General features: G+C 38.1%; 1 protein-coding gene across 1 annotated transcript in view; it reads right to left on the bottom strand.

The window, feature by feature from the left end:
• MAN1A1 (mannosidase alpha class 1A member 1) overlaps nt 1–17178 on the bottom strand; it is a 149085-nt gene that overhangs the window by 8895 nt on the left and 123012 nt on the right. The window contains exons 7-8 of the mRNA XM_075707345.1: nt 15608–15701; nt 11416–11531 (exon numbers count right to left, since the gene is read on the bottom strand). Coding sequence (XP_075563460.1) covers nt 11416–11531; nt 15608–15701 — 210 coding nt within the window. The remainder of the gene's footprint in view (nt 1–11415; nt 11532–15607; nt 15702–17178) is intronic.

Genomic DNA, 17178 nt, shown 5'->3' with positions numbered 1-17178 from the left:
GTCAAGCTAATCGGTGGTCACATATTCCAAGTACATATAAAAAGCTTTTCTGTCAGATTGGGAAACTAGTAGAGGAATATCTAGGTACTTTTTTAAAAAATTATGTCCTTTAAAACATGTCTTTCATGCTCATTTGGGTATAAAATATTTGAATTTATGATTGAAGAATTGACAGAACGGAGTTCAAAGAACCTGCTACAAAATGTATTAATGCATAAACAAGGCAAAATTTATGAGAAGATAGAAATAATTGGAAAACTTCCAGAATCTTTCAGAGTTCTGTTTGCATTTTTATTAAACGGTTTATATTTTGTAATAGGATGCCTTATTGTTAAAAACACACAACAACTTTGTGGGAAATAGCTTTTAGACTACTTAGGCATTCTAAAAAATAAGCTACCTGAAACTGAGTTCAGAAGTGAAAAACTTTTAATTTAATGACATTTCATTAAACCTTTCAGCATGGTATCCCCGTCTCACCAAATCAACAATTCTAGCAATAGTTGATAACTCCACTGGTCACTTAGCTGTTGAGTCAGAATTTATTTAAAAAATAAACAAATATAAAAATAGATTGATGACTAAATTTACCTACATTGCAATTTTTTTAGTAAAGAATTAATGAAAGACAGAATGAAGTATTACTCTACCTGACAGAAATAACAGTAATCATGCACCTTCAGAACTATAGCAACTAGACCAGAGTTGATTCTTGTGGTATGAAAATGGATTTTGCGATACCAATTAGTCTTTCAGAGTTTTTTACCCCTCTTCTGGCTCAAGATTAAGGTTCAGGCTGAAAAAGGATGACTTCTACTTGGGAAATTTTAAAATTATTCTAAGAAACTGGTGTTAAGAATCTAACAAATTGATGTTAATTGATGCTAAGAATGTCACAAAATAAAAATATATTTCCAAATTAATTATTCATGTTTAGTAAATCAAATCATCTTGGTTTTATAAATGAGTCCTATTAAGAACTAGTGCATATGCCTATTAAAAGTTATTTTTATTATGTAAGCGTCTTACTTAAAGCTATTTTTATTAGGTAATTATTTGATATATGACAGACTCCCAAATTGCCTTGTCATACTTTGTACAATCATGGGTCCCTGAGTGCTACAGAATACCTATACTGATGAATATACCTTTATTAACGGCATGCTAGGTAACTAATCATCTCTACCTAGACATGAAATCCAAACAACCTTCGATATGTACAAATAACTTTCAGAAGCCATAAGCCCAAGTGTGCCGAACTTGCAAGTCCATCAGCACTCAACAGACTCTTATTCTGGAAGACAGGAAAACAAATGCTGCAACTTGGTAAAGCCCAAACTTCATTTGAAGTTATATGCTTATGAAGTAATAGTTTGTAGAAGTGACATGATTTAAGCAAACTGACCTCAACCGAACTAGCTTTTGTAAAGCATGAAAGGCAGAGGAGCGCCTCTTTCCGGAGGGCTGGTAGCTCTTCTTGTGGTACTGGGTGCTGCACCAGCAGAGCTCACCAAATCACTGCCAGGGAGCTTACAGTGGGACTGCCAGAAGCTTCAACTAAATCTGAGAAGTTTCTTCACAGGCCATTTTTGGTCTGAGCTAGACCAACTGTTTTTGTCAGAAATAGGCTTCCCTTCTCTCATCACTATTCATCTACTCTCCAACTGAGAATAGAGAGACTAGCCGCTTGCCCTGAAACAACATTCACCAAAGGGTTGCTAACGAATTTGCAATATCAAAGTTGCATGAAGTTTGGAATAATTCCAGCATGGCACTGAAGTGTCAGATTATAATGAATTTGTTAGGTGTGTTCCAGTTGTTTCAGGAACTCAACATTAAAAAAAAAAAGTTGTTATAAAAAATCAGCATATTTAGAAAGCCTCAGAAATGTAAATGCTTTTGATCTTAAAAAATATTGTATAACCTGCATGAGTAGAACATATAAAAGAAACTCCCCAACATTAACTATTGATGAAGGTATTCACTGACATTTTGAAGTCCTGTATCGATAACAGTATTTGCAGCATTAAGATGTGGTAAAACCTTCCTTTTCCCCACAAGTCCAACCTAACTATAGTTTAATTTCAGAATTTACTTCCAAATATTGTTAATGCACTACTTCTGGAAAGTATAATGTTTGTATAATGCATTAGTACAATAAAATACTTTGAAAGTAAACAATAAACAAAAATCCGTACTCTTTCAATTATCAATTCTGAATCTATACCCACACTGCCAAAGTGCCATCTATCATCCCTCTATTGGAAATTCACAAAATGGATATTCACATTTTTAATATTTTTTTGGTTGTAATATAATGGTATGTACTCCTGTGAGCAGCACATCAAAATATTTTTCAGTGAGTTTCACAAAGGTTGTAAGCGCCAACAGGCTGGACTGAACTTTCTGAGATTTCGGGATACATGGGAAATTGTTTTAAGTTATCAAAAAACTTGAATGCAAGGTTGAGAAAGTACTAGGATGAGGAAGAAATACTGCCAGTTTAAACGAAGATCTAAGAAGACTCTCCGAACTTGAGCAGTAGGATGGAAAGGCAGGGTTACAAACCCATAGTGAAACGCTACTTGCTATCTGCAGTGCTGTGGGCGCAGCTCTGGCAGGGAACTCAAGTTACTAAACCAAGTTATTATAAACGGAGCATAGGTAGTATGGTGACAAAGATCCACCATCTGTTTGGTAGAATTAATTTTGAATTTCCTACTTAGAATCAATTTACTTTTACTTTGATATAATTACCTACACACTTAAAAAAGGGACAGGTTTATTTGAATTGCAGCTCTATTACTAAAAGTTGGTCCCCACCTACGAATAATTCCTTCCTGCTCTACTTCCCAGAACAGGTGGTGTCATATTTATCACTATAGAGATTATTATTTCATTTTACTATAATGAATATTCTCAGCATAAACCAATATACAACATATGCAAAGAATCAAAAAAGCTAATGTCATCTTTGATTAGTTCAAAATACATTATTGATGGATAATTGTTTGGAGCTGGTAGAGTTTTTCTTTTAAGTAAATGGAAATTTCATGTTACTGTTTTCCAGAACATATTTCTGCAATTCAAATAGTAATTTCTTTCTTTCCATCAAGGTAAAGCAGAGAGACTGCTGCAAAGAAGAGGCTGCAAATGTATGTTCCCAAAGGGAGCAATAGCAGATGCTACCTGGGAGTGACCAAAAAAAAAAAAAATTGAGACCACCTGAGGGAGGAAGGGAAACTAAAAGAAAATAAACAACATTTGCTAGATATTTAAAGAAATAAATTTACTACGTGTAAAGCTGATACGGCGCATGGTTTGTAGTATACCTGCAAGCTCTTACAGCCAGACTGACTTTTACAGCTGATACAGTTCCTCGCAATTTTTTTTTTTTTTTTTTTTTTTGGTGCTTTTATGTAAGGCTCTGCTTACAGTCCTCACTGCAATAAAGCCTTTAGCTAAATTACTTTTTTTCCTATCTTGTGGGAAATTATTCCTTCTATACAACAACTGTAAAAATGCTTGAGCACTCAATTAGAAACGCTAACAGTCCCTTTTACAGTTTGAATTGTGACTCAAGTGCACCTTGTATTACTCCTGGCATCTTTCTTACGAGTTCACGTTAAAATTACGCCCTCGCCTATCTGTCACACTGGAAGAACTGCAGTGAATGAGACATTATGAATTGTTTAGGTTACAGGATTGCACATTGCATGTGTGTGTAATCTCTGCTATTGACAGCACAAAAGAGAAACTCTTCAGTTTTTCCCAACCTGATTTCCTCCCTCTCCTGCCCCCTTTCTGAAGGCGACATGTTTTGTTTCTCTGCTCATCAGCCTGCTCCTTAACCTTTACATTATACTACCAGTCCTTACCCTTGCAAAATTAAGCAGAACTGGACCCTCCTGACGAATACCCATTTTCCTTCATTCAGTCCTTCACTCCTTTAAGCTTTTCACACAGCTTAAATGCTGTCTTCACCGCCCCCCTTCCTCAATCTCTCACTTGATTTTGTGATTGGCAAGTCCTTCATTTACCCCTTCAGTTGTATAGGATGTCGAACTGGATTGCTGATAGAGAAACATAGAGGATACAGAACTGAAGTCATCTCACTGTTCAAATGAGTAAAAAAACCCAATCAACAAGCTTATTTTTAATAGAGGGTATTCTCTTGGTGGATTATGCTGACAGGTAATAAAAATATTAACAGAGATGCCTACAAGAGCACAGATGTAGGCTTCTCAGGAAAAACGTTCTGCACCTCAAAGTTGCTCAATTCAAAATAAACACGTGCCACGAATAAGTTAATTCTGCTAAAGGAGCATGGATAACAAACTACAAACCTCAAAATTAATGTAAAACTGCAGTTCTACTTCCTCTAGCACTTAGGCATTTTACCTCTCCTTTTACAATAATGCTTTAAGTATGATTAATGAATGTCAATGACTACTGCTGTTTTAACAACAAAACCCAGGCGTTTCATTTCCCACCTCAAGACGTCACTGTAGCCAGAGATAAAACTGTCTTGCAAGTCATAGTTACGTATTTCCATACCTTAATAAATTTGAAACTTCAAAAATATCATCCAAGTTCTAAATTTCCAGGGTTCATAATGTTTGTTTTGGGGATAATTACAACTTTGCAGGCTTTACAACAAAGCACTATGAATTATCTCAGTCCAAACTTTTAATATATTTTTCTTCCCCTAGGAATCTTCTTCATAAACAGTATTTTGACGATTTGAAGCAACAGCGAGTATGAAAGAGAATTCTACCACGTGGTATCTCCAATAATTCAAAGACGTATAATGTCAATTTCTTACTTATTTATTTTAATATATATGGCTTGCACCAATACTTTTCATTGCTTTGAAACAGCACACAGCAAGCGGGTCAGGGTTATTGTGGTTTTGCATGCTGTGAGTTTATAAGTCAATTGCCTGTTTTATTGACTTTAAGTTACTTCCCTCATGCTTTCTCTGCTGAGTTGATCTAATGCAACAGATATTTTTCTTCAGCAATCTTCATAATTCATCAAATTTATCCTTTATCCAAAATTCCAATTATTTTATTATGAAAAGTTTAAGATTTGCATTGTTCCATTATTGCAGCTGTTTTGGAGATGGCAGAAAAACATTGCACTTTTTTTTTTAAACTTTGTATTTATTAGTTGATTCTGTTTTCTTAACTATCATTCATACAGGTTTTAAATATATATTACAAGATGCATGAATCACGTGAAAGCAAACAGTCAGAAAAACTAGGACAGAATAGGAAGTTCAAGCCCTCGTTACAATTTATTTAAATACTTCTGCCAAAGTGGCATCTTCTTATCCTGAGGTCCTCACTGCTTACTGAACTGCGCTTTAAAAATCAAAACTGATATCTGAAGACACAAGAACTTTCATTTGCTTAAACACAATATATAAGAAACATTTTGAAAGCAATAAGGCACTTACTGCTTTTGGACTTAAGATGTGTTATACAGACAAGCTTACATGTGAAATGAAATATGAATTATTATAATGGAAATGCCTAAGTTTTTAAAATGGAAATGCTGGCAAGCATTTAACTACTATCATACCTATCCATCTGATCACTAAAAAGATGATTAAGTTCTAGGGGAAAATTGTTAATTTACTTTTGTCTGAAAATCTCCTTATGTTTTTTTTTCCCCCTGTATAGACCTATTAGTGTCTCTAAGAGCACCAAAGCTCTTGCACTAAATGTACTTAATGCTGTCTGCTAGCAGAAGGCTAGATTTATTCATATTCTTAAAACAGTAATAATGTCATGGCACAAATCAAAGCAAGTGACTCTCAAAATGTTACATTATGTATTTTCTGAATATTCTAGAATAAATATCTATCGCTCCTGATAAGCTTTTTTGCTGTCAGAAAATGAAGGGAAAATAGCACAAGTAGTAAGGACATGGCTGCTCTGACAACAAGAGCAAAGCCACGAGCAAAAAGGGGACAATTTCTCTTGCAGGACTTTTCTAGTTAAAACCCTCCTTAAAGAGTTCTAACAACGTTACAGCTTGCTGCTTCTCCTGACAGTCCATAAACAAGCAAACATTTTAATAAGTACTTTCTATAGTCCAAAATATAGACATTGTGCAGTTGTAGTAAAGTAAATCATTAACAATTTAAAAATCTGCAGAAGCCTGTCTTTAGTCTTGACGCTTTCTGTAAGCAGTTGTAGAGAGCCTCAAATCTCCTGTCAAGAGGGGGAATATAGTGAAGAGAATAAAAAGGAGCAGCGAGTCCTCTGGATGTTCTCATCTGTTAAGTGCAATGAATCTTGTGTTCCTACATAATACGGCTATACTATCACTACATGCAGAACACCAGTGCAGCTGGGTGATAAATATTTTAAACATGACAGCTGACAAAATATGTAAATAAACTGCATATTTCTGCATTTTTACACATTCAGGTTATAGACGATACCCCCCCCCCCCCCCCCCCCCCCAAAAAAAAAATACATGCAGTGGGAATGCTGGGTCCCCTGCACCAACTGTTTTATTCTGAAGATGGGCTCCTATTGCACCACCCTGCCTGCCCTATTTACGTATTTCCTTCAATGCCAAGAAGTGCTCAAGTAATGAATGTTCAATTCATTAATACGCTTTTGGCTTTACCCTGTATGACAAACTATTCTAATTGAGTTGTTGCAGTTCTGTCGTTGTCCACATCAGTTATGCAGTTTTTAAGATCACTACTATCACAAAGCAAACCACTTCAAGCAACTTAATGAAAACTGCAATCAGCACAGACCAGCCACCAGACTGTCACCACAGTTAAACAGACCCTCATGAAACTCTGGAAATGAAAAGGGCCTATCTGCCAATATCATATATTCAGTCTGCTAACACCACTTTGTTCTCTCCCTCATTTCAATGAGAAAGGAGTCTACATGGATTTGTTTTATTTATCTGAAAGGCTGAAATCTCGACAGTTCTGAAAAATATTCACTACTTAATGCTGACAATTAAATATACCACCCCCCCCCAAACAAAATCAAAACCATATAGCTTCCTTTGGCAGAGTACAAACTGAGTATATCAAGGCTAGTCTCAAAAGTCAGCAATGTGCCAAAAAAAAACCCTATAAAAAATTTAAAAGTGATCCTATATATTTTCTGTCTGAATACTCAAAATCCCAAGGCCAAAAATGACTTTTTCCCCTTTTGATACCCACAAAAGGCTACTGCACTCCTTAATCGTGCAACCCAGCCTAGCAGCAGGCTGACTTTTAGGAGCACTGTTGAAATCTGGCAGAGAACGGCCGTGGCACTGCTTGACAAGACCTATTCTTCTTTTTGCTATTTCCATCGTTTCTACTTCCATGTGCTAGTTTCTCTGGAGATCACTAGTTTTCTTGTTACAATCTTCTGAGCAGTTGTTACCCAGTCAGAAAAATTAAACATTCCAAATGTCTAAAAGTAAACTACCCTGTCTAAAGGTAAAACTGCAGATTGCAGCAGCTTTACGTCTCCGATACCACGGGGCCACCGTGGGCTGCAGTGAACTGAGCTGCTTGGAAAGTGCTGGCAAGGGATTCTCCCTCTTCCTGTGAAGTTCTTCTGGGCTCAGTACTGCTCTCTTTACAGCCTTCAGATATGCCACTACTCTAGAAATACACTGAGGAGGGGATGAAGGCAGCGCCAGACAGAGAGAAGAAATATTTAAGATGCAGAAAGCTTGCAGCAATGGCCATAAATAAATGTAATGGGAAAATTTGGAAAAGATACCTAACCATCAGACCTCAAGTGTGAGACAACCTATTAACAGGAGTAGTGGGAAAACTGCCCTTCACCTTAGAAAATGAAGGCTGACACATTTAAGAGGGGAGGATTTGATGCAGTTGCTTGTGACACTGCTGTTGCTAGACTAGACATAAGTGAACCCAGAAGGTCCATTTTTGCTCTAAATTATCATGTTCTCTTACTAAACCTGCCCAGTTGTGTCTCAGAGATTAACTGTGATAACTAAGGAGAATGGGATGGTTCCTGTCCTAGATACTTGCAAAGACTGATAGATTATTCTATGGCCAGTCACACCCTCAAAATAGGACTAAAATCTGAATACATGCTTGTTCTGTAACTAAATGTTGCATGCTTTCCATTGAATCCAGTTTAAGAAGATCTCTTACTTCCTGTATTATGTGAAACAGGACATTATATGCATTGCTTTTCAAAAGAGAAAAATAACTTACATTAAAAATACATTCACTGGTCTTTTTGTGCAAATTCTAGAGTTTATGAATCCCTCTGATGGCCTTATAAATACATTCATATTATGCTCTGGTATTCAAGACTATCTCTGTCCCTTTTCCCATTACAAATAAACTCTTCTTTACATGGCATCAGTCAAATACACATCTTATTCATGGCATGCAGAAAAATTTTTAAAATCTAGTTTGACATCTTAGTTATTGCTTTTAACTTAAGCCATGAAACAATCTACAGACGCTACGAAAATTCTAATAGAAAGAACTCTAATATGGGTTACAGAACAACGTAAGAAATAACCCCAAAGCTTTATCTAAATAAATTTCAGCTTTTCACAGTGAACTATAACACCATATATTTTCATTTGTGGTTTCTGGATAGCAGAAGATATTGAATTAGGCACCAAACCTTCGCATTGCTCTTTCAGAGTTTGGTGGGTATGTGCTGGACTGAATGGCCAGGAATAATCATGCTGTTCCCCTTGGCATAGTCTTAAAAAGATTCTGAAAGTGTCAGGGGAAATTTATCTAAGAAAATACGAAGCAGACTCAGAATGCCCAAACCGTGTAGGCTTAGTCATAAAGAAAGACTGCAGCTTGTGCAGACACTTAAATTAGCTTTAATTTAGATAAGTAAGGGATCGATAGCAATAAAGCCAGTATCAGGATGGATTTCCAAACAGGCTAGTTATTCTGGTGAAGAACCTAGCATCTCAATGGGGCCCAACCAGTCTGCAGTTTCAGTGAGACTGCAACTTCCCTACTGTTTTCTGAACAAGCTACATTACAACATCAAGCTGTACCTCCACATGCTGCATGTACACTTCCAGCTTTGGTACAGATGTACCTCGGTATAGAAAACAGAACATGAACGCCACTGCTCAGAAAATACTGGGAATAGCGTTCAGCCAGCAGGACAGTGAAATCTAGCACTTATTTAGCGATCACTTGGACCTCTCAAACGTTGATAGTCTGGACAGACACGATGCTTGGACTGCTTAAGAGCTAGTACTACTGAAAAATATTAAGATAATAGGTACTTTAAAGCTAGTCATAGACAGCAGAGCTCAGATATTGATATTGCCACATTCAGTGATGCTGCTGACCGGGCAGTTCTGCTCCCCCGGCTCAATCCCGAGGCAGGAAGAACCGGCTGCGCAGTGTGGTGGCCATCACCACTTCTGCTCCTCGCCGGGACCTCAGGGTGCCTACGACAACTGCCATACCCGAGGCGGTTGTTATCCCGCTATAGCTAAGGTGTGAGTTTAAACAAAGCCGTGCTGCTGCACCCCGTACGGACACACCTTGGAGCACTCCTGGCCCTACTCCCCGATGGCCAGCCAACAGCAGGCAGCTCTCCACCAGCTGGGCAGTTTTGGGCTGGCTCAGGAGTGACCCAGGCACGCTGCCATCGTCCAGCTGACATGGGACGGCACACCCGCTCGTGTGCCATACGGCAAGACAGACTTCCTGAGGTACCGTGCTCCAGCTGTGCTCAAGTCGGGGGAAGAGGAATCTTCAGCCTCAGCAGGAGCAGCCCAGCGCCGGCCATTGAGACGCTGGGCTCTCTCGGACTCTGTTACCGGCTGGGATCAACGCGCCCCTGCTGCTCCCGGGCAGGACGGGAGTCAAATGCGCTCAGTCCCACCGACAAGGGTGACCGTCATACCACATTTGGGATATTCTACCTGCAGCGGTTTCCAGAATAACTGTACTAGCAAAAGCACATTTTTTACCGCTTGCGTCTATGCGCTAGCGCTTACCCTGTGTAAGAATGTATTTAAAAGAAAAACCTGACATTATTAAACCAGTGGAAGTAGAAGACTGAAGCAGATTTGAGGTGCTTCAAAATGCCTTCCATGGTAAGATGAATTGATATTGTATTATCAGACACTTTGTTCTCTCTTTTTGGCTGCCAACCTAATGGCTGAGCTATTACAGTATCACTGTTCTTATGTTATAGCCTCAAATGCACTCAAACCCGATTTAAAAGCCACCTTTTGCTCCAAAGCTGAAACCACGTCAGTGGTGAAAATGGAGCTGACTGCATCCAAATCTGCATGTACAAAGTTGAAGGCAGGGTTTTCTTAGCAAAGAATACTTACTTGGTTGTCAAATTTACTACCACCAGAGATCACACCCTCCCTCAAATCACCACATATGACTCTTCTCTCTAATGAAAAAAAAGCTGCAGTGAGCCATAGCTGCATTTTTTTAATGCCACCACTTTTTTTGGTGTGGGAAGTAAAAGGAGACTTATGTCTCTTCCCTAGGCACAGCAAATTTCCAGATGTATGAAAGGATAAGCAGATATTGCTTAGCAGCTCGAAGCCTTGTCTACAGAGGCACTGTACATACATACAGTTAATAAGAGATAAAAGTCCTGGCCCTAGAAGGCTTCCAGTCAAAACAGATGAAACAATGGGGAAAAAAGAAGTAATAGTATCCTCTTTTTTATATATATTTAAAAGCAAAGAACTGAGAAAATAGGTCATTTGCCCACGACTGCAAAGAAAGCATGTAAATAGGGATTTAAACTTAATACTTCCTGAGTCTCAATCCAGTGTCACAAAACCATTATTTCTGATTTTGGAAAACTTTTTTTTGTGTCCAATTTGAATAACGGGCTGTTTCACAGAAGCTGGCAAATATATGCCTCTTGTAACAAAACGTCATTGTGCAACAAAAATGTCTATTTTCATTTATAATTATCTACCATAATATATTGATCCCTGTGTTGACCACAATCAAAATACTCTAATGGCTGAAATATGAGGTCAAAACACAAGAAAGGAACCCCCTCCTGGATGTAAGGAAAAAGGACAGAAAGAATATGTTTAGGGAAAGCTGAGGAAAAAAGAATTGAACTTCTACCTGAGAGCTATTTGTACATGCATTTTTTGTTGCATATTTTATGCTTTTCTCCTCCAGCATTAAAGAGAACTGACTTTCAGTTGGAAAAAAATAGCTATACTTCAAGACTCTCCACTTTCCCACAGTATCTGTATTCCTCTAGTATTTATATTTGATGAAGTATTTTTAAAAGAGAAACTAATTCTTCGAAAAAAACACACTGTGGTGGCAAAGACATAAATTCCTCACACTGTCCCCAGAGCCTGTCTTTAGGATTATTATAGATTAGATTATTATGGAAAGGAAGATTTAAATATCTTATTTACCTGAACAGCATCATAATACATTTTCTTGCCTTCTTCATCTGTCTTGCCCGACATCAGCCATGCCTTGAGCAAATATTCATAAAAGCTATCCCCAAGCCCTCCAACAGAGACGTGATCTAAAAAGGGAAGAAACAGTAATTTCATCTTCAGCCTGGGCAATAAAATACTACAGTTTGAAACAGCACGTTTAACGCATTTAAACATCTCTTCCTACAATAATCTTCAATAAATGTGAGTCTGGAACCTCAGGAAAAACTTAAACTGGAATATACACGTAATTATTTCTTCAATTGCTAACTTTTTCATCAGGCTAAAGCACAACAGTTATTCAATATCCACAATGTGCCACAGGAGTTCATGGCAAAGAAACAAGAATTTATATGTTTAACATGTAATTCATGTAGTCTACCCCATACAAAAATGTATTAACCTAAGTTCTTTTTTATTTTAAAACCAGGAAAAAAATTAGAAAGTGCTCTCTAATTTGATAAAGACATTCCCCTCTTAACATGCAAGCATTGTTTTAATTTGCTCTTTTATTCACTAATGCTCCATTTAAGTCACTTTATAAAAAAAGGCCAAAATGGTTTAGGTGCAGAGTTGAATTCCAGGTTATTTTATGGTATTGCAAAATGCCAATCCATATGTTTAAAAATAAGATTACTTCTTTGAACATCTGGCTGCTCTGAGAACTCAGCAGTGGTTTTTTAGAAGGAAAAAAAAGACTTTGCCACATCTACAGATGATTATTGCTATCGCACTGCTTTACTCTGCCCTACATTTACTATGTGAAATGATCTGGTACTACTGATGCTGTGTTTCTTCAACTGCAGATGTTTAGGACATGACCCTGCAAACGCTAACACCGACTGGGTCAGACTGTTCAATGTCAGTTGTACGAGTGACATGAAGGTTAGTGATGCTCTCAGCCGCTTGCATGACGTTGCACTCACTTGCTCTCCAAGAGCCTAAAAGATTCTTGGCAAAATTTTAATGGGCTATCATATGATTTCAGCATAGATCCCCTAAACACATCAAATACTACAAATATATATATATATATATATATATATATATATAAAGTGTTTCTCAAAGCTCCATTAAACTAAGAACACTAGCTAGAGGTTTTCTTTTTTAAGTTGGTGCTCCCTGGTAACATTAAGGGATTGGCATTTATTGAGTCTTCAGTGAAAGGATTTCAAAGTGCTTTCCCAGGACTACTCATTTATAACCGTCCATTTTACAGCAAGGAAGGGGTCTGCTAATTCCACCCGAGACATCCAGGATGGAGATGTGGTTACATATATCACGCAGCAAGTCTGTGAGTCATAGCACAAAATTCTGGGCATGAGAAAAGCAGAACACGCATGGGGCAATCCAGTCTCATAAAGCGAGATGCAGAAGGGTTAGTGGTACAGAGCTCACACTTCCCAACACCTAACTCTGATTGTAGCCTCAAAGTTATGCCTCTGTTGGTGGAATTCAAAAGAACGTAGAGAATTTATTTTTAAACTCCTTAGTATCTTCTCATCATGGAATGCCTCCTTTCACCTTCTGAATAGGTTGCAAAGCCATGCAAATGTAGAAGATAGACTTTTTTTTATTCAAACTTTATTAACAGTGCCTTTTTCTTCCACTAGGCTGTGACACAAAAAAAAAATTTAGTTTTCCAAACATATCCTGTCCCTTTGCCTAACAAATACATTGTACCACCAAACCTGGATTATAAACAGCTTCCCCTCCATGCCCCCACCCCTCTTTTGAATGAGATATTAAATTTCTGGAAAGAATACACCATTTATTTAATTAAACGTTCATGATCCAAAAGCAAAAGAGGCTTCTTAAAAAAAAAAAAAAAGAGAGAACATTTTCTATGATCGAAGGCTGATCTTTGAACAGCAGCATTTAAATGACCTTTACGGTTTCCTAAATAAATTACCATAGAAACCTCTGACATTTGCAAACTAAATAGCACAAGCACAGTTTCATCAATAATAAGCCCTGTTATTATATACATTATTGCAGTAGACAAATCCAATTGACGCACGCTGCAGCAAATCACTGTCAGTTTACTGTCAAAATAACAAGGGCTAAATGAATTTACAGGAACAATGGCAGTGATCCAGCAGTGTCCTTCACAGTTACAGCACTGCTACAGAAGAAACATTCAGAAATTATTCCTCCCTCCCCACTTGATGTTTGAGAGATAATACTTCTGTCTTGTACCAATTAAGAGTCTAGGGTTTTTTCTTCCTGTTGTAATCAACTGAAAACAGCCTAGAAAAGCAATCTCAAATAAAACATCTCTCAAGTCGTACATTCTGATCTTCTACTATGGGAAAAAAATTAATAAATCAGTGTCTGCAAACGGAGGCAACTGAACTGGAAGAGATGCAACAAGATCGAATTTGCTTTTGCCATTTCAGCATGCTAGGGGCTGACCCGCATCGACATCTGTGTCCATCATTTGCATGTGCAGGAAGCTATTTCTGTGTCAATACTACATGCTATTGGAAAGCAAAGCTGGTATAAACTGCAAGTTTTCCTGTGCACACCAACAAAAACTGGCATTTAATGTGAACGAGGAGTACATGAGATGCAATTATACTAAAAATAGGGAAATGGCAAAGGCCGTAAGGCAGAATAAGTATTTGACTACTTTAAAATAAATAAGGCAGAGCCACTAATAGCATCAGCCACTAGAAAGATCTGCTCTCATGCAGCTCACCAAAAAGCTGAGTTTCTGTGGCTGACTGAAGCCAAGGAAGGAGGGGACTGGACCTGGCTCACAGATGCTGAGGTGGCCTTCTAACCAAACCCAGTGCCTATTGCTGTAGGATCAACACTTCCAGGGGGAAGTTTTAAAGTTTTACAAAGCTGTGCTAAACCAACATGTGCAACAAGTGGTCACACACCTCTCAGATCTGTAAATGGATGTCAGAGTTTACACCAACATGCCAACTGGACTCAATGGTTATGCATGCTGAGCTGCCCCAGGCCTTGTGGCACGGTGACCTGAAGGAAGCCTCACAGCATAGCAGACTAGAAGGCTTTGTAAAATGATGGGCATACTTCTAATTCATAAAGGGAAACAGCCTTTGCCTTGTTGGGACAATACAACTGAGCAGCACAACCTTTTTGGACATCTTTTTAATTCAGAGTGACACAAAGCATTCGAAACCATATTTTAGTCAATAAAACTTTCATTCTTTGCCTTTGTGAAAATTATCTTATCTATCCGGACTGTGGCCAGTCCCATAAGGACTCCAGAACATCGATTCCACCTTAGCTGCATCCTGAACAAACTACCATATTCAAAAACTTCTCCAGTCCTTTCCCTCTCTTGTATTGTCTAACCAGCTCCAACACTGATAACCTACAGGACCATCTCATCTGCCCATGTCTTTTCAGACCAAGACAGAGTATGTTGCTTGTTTTCTTTCAATAACGTAGGGAGGAAAAAATACAAGAACATTGAGTCACATGAATGGGATGGTGGTAGACTGAACCTAAGTAGGCTTTGAACATGTTATGAAGATCGGAGAAGGCATGTACAACAAGAAAAGGCTCAGTCATCACGAAGGGGCTAGGAAGTTTGAATACTTCAAGCATTTTATTATACTCTTTCCCTTCTAGTTTTCACATCTCCAGTAATGGTTCCAAGGGGATTAATGCCACGACACAGTTCTGTTTAGTTTGCATCCTCAGTTGTTAGCATTAAACTTCAACAGAAATCACAGCTGGTGTTAACTGGAAAGACTTGTTTTATTTTATTTTCAGTGGAGCCACACCACTCTGAAAATAGGAATTTGATTCAGATGAGCTGATAATGTTTCCTTAAACAGCTACTTTAGAGAACACTTTAGATTTTTGAATAAAAGACTTCTGTAGTCTACAAATTCCCTTCCAAAATGATACATATCCAGATACTTCCCTGCTTGCACAAGCCATACTGAAAGATCAAAGAAAAGTACATTAAAATACAGCAAGTAGGATTATTATTTTTATATTTGTCGTATTTTTTACATTGTATAGAACCTCAGATATAACGTGAGTTTATACATGAAGTTTATACTTCATGAAAGTTCTTTATATATACACAAAACCCACATAACAGTGATTGAAAGTTAGCGATTGCTGCAAACAGCACACTGATAGACAGGTTACAGGAACAAAGAAGTGATCTACTTACGCTGGCCCCATTGGCCACTGCTGGGATTCAGATAGTTGGGGTAAAGGCCCTCTGGTTTATCCAGTCGATTTAGAACTTTTCGAATATTCATTACCTATTGGAAGGGTACAAAACACTGAGCACTGATCCATTTTTCCCCCCAAAATAAAACAGTGTCAGTACAAAAGTCTTAAAGTACAAATATCCCTAAAAATAAAAAACCAGTCTTATTCAAACATACACCTGAATACCTCTGTGCAATCATATTACTATTAAAAAAGATCCTCTAAGCTGATACCATCACGTAAATGAGCTCCTCAAAACCTCTGGAGTTTCTGTGTCAAGTGTTGGTAATGAAACAACACAACAGAAGCAAGCTCTGAAGTTCACGATTTGCCATGCAGAGTATCTCGCCCCTCCACAGGACACTGAAATTCATGGAAGCTAGCTGCCTTGACTAAGCCCTGCTACTTCAGCATTATATTCCTCGTATACCCAAATCAGAAATGGTATTAAATATTAAGCCTATCACCCAGTTCAGATGCAGAAGTGAATTATAAAGCAGTTTTGCCTGGAAAGGAGAGCGCTGCTGGAACTGAGCTTCGTACAACCAGCTTGCCCAGCTGGAACCCATGCAGCCCTGAGCGCTCCACCGGACTGTTAAGGAGCTCGCTACAAATGAGAGGCCCTGGGAAACAACTACAGTCCAGATGCTCTGCAGCTGGAGTCATCGAGCAGCACAATCCATTGCAGAGCACATGAAATAATTCATACTGAATTTTAACATTCACAGAAAAAGAAAATGTGGCAGCTTGGGAAAATGAAGATCCTGAGCACCACAGACCAGAAATCGTAACAAAAAGGTACTGACAGCTTCATTATAACACCCTGAATGCCTAGAGATCGAGTGAACTAGCTGCTGAGAAAGAAGATAAATTAGCTTACACCAAGCGGCACAAGGATTTCTGTTGTGGTACACAAACCACCTTCTGCATCTTGACACTACATTGCTAACAGTCATTGCCCAGATGCAGACTGCAACGAGTCCTAGACCTCATTTAATGAATTCTTCTATGAATACTTCCATGCAAAGCTTATTCCAGTGTTTCTTCTTTATCAAGTGTACCAGCTCTGGAATGGCTTGCCTCAGAGGGCTGTGGAATTGCAATCTCTAAAGGGTTTTAAGAGCAGCTTACATAAATAGATTTCCAGCGTCTTGCAGCTATAGCTCGATGCTACTTTGGAAGAGAACCATAGGCTAGGATTTTTAACATCATCATGCACTTTCATCACACTTTAATTGTCTCTTAGTAGAACAGATGTTACACCATAAATGTCAAAAGATAATTAAGTTATCTAGTAAGCTGGTTTCTGGCTGTTCCTGGGTGCTGACACCCCTCCCCATCCCATCCCTCCTCCCCCAGTTCAGATTTGTTTAAAAGAAGCCCTGTCTTTAAATTCACACCTAAATACATTAAAATTGCTAGGAGTTTGTTTCACAAAATTTATTCCAGTTATGACAATGGTATTGCAGCAAAGTCATTCAGTCCTTTAAGTTTGGTACAACTAGTATTCATTTTAGATTTGACCAT

The sequence above is a fragment of the Pelecanus crispus genome, chromosome 3 (assembly GCF_030463565.1).
Source record: "Pelecanus crispus isolate bPelCri1 chromosome 3, bPelCri1.pri, whole genome shotgun sequence".
NCBI classification, from domain to species: domain Eukaryota; kingdom Metazoa; phylum Chordata; class Aves; order Pelecaniformes; family Pelecanidae; genus Pelecanus; species Pelecanus crispus.
The sequence above is the reverse complement of the archived record's forward strand: the minus strand, read 5'-3'. Positions and strand labels throughout refer to the sequence as shown.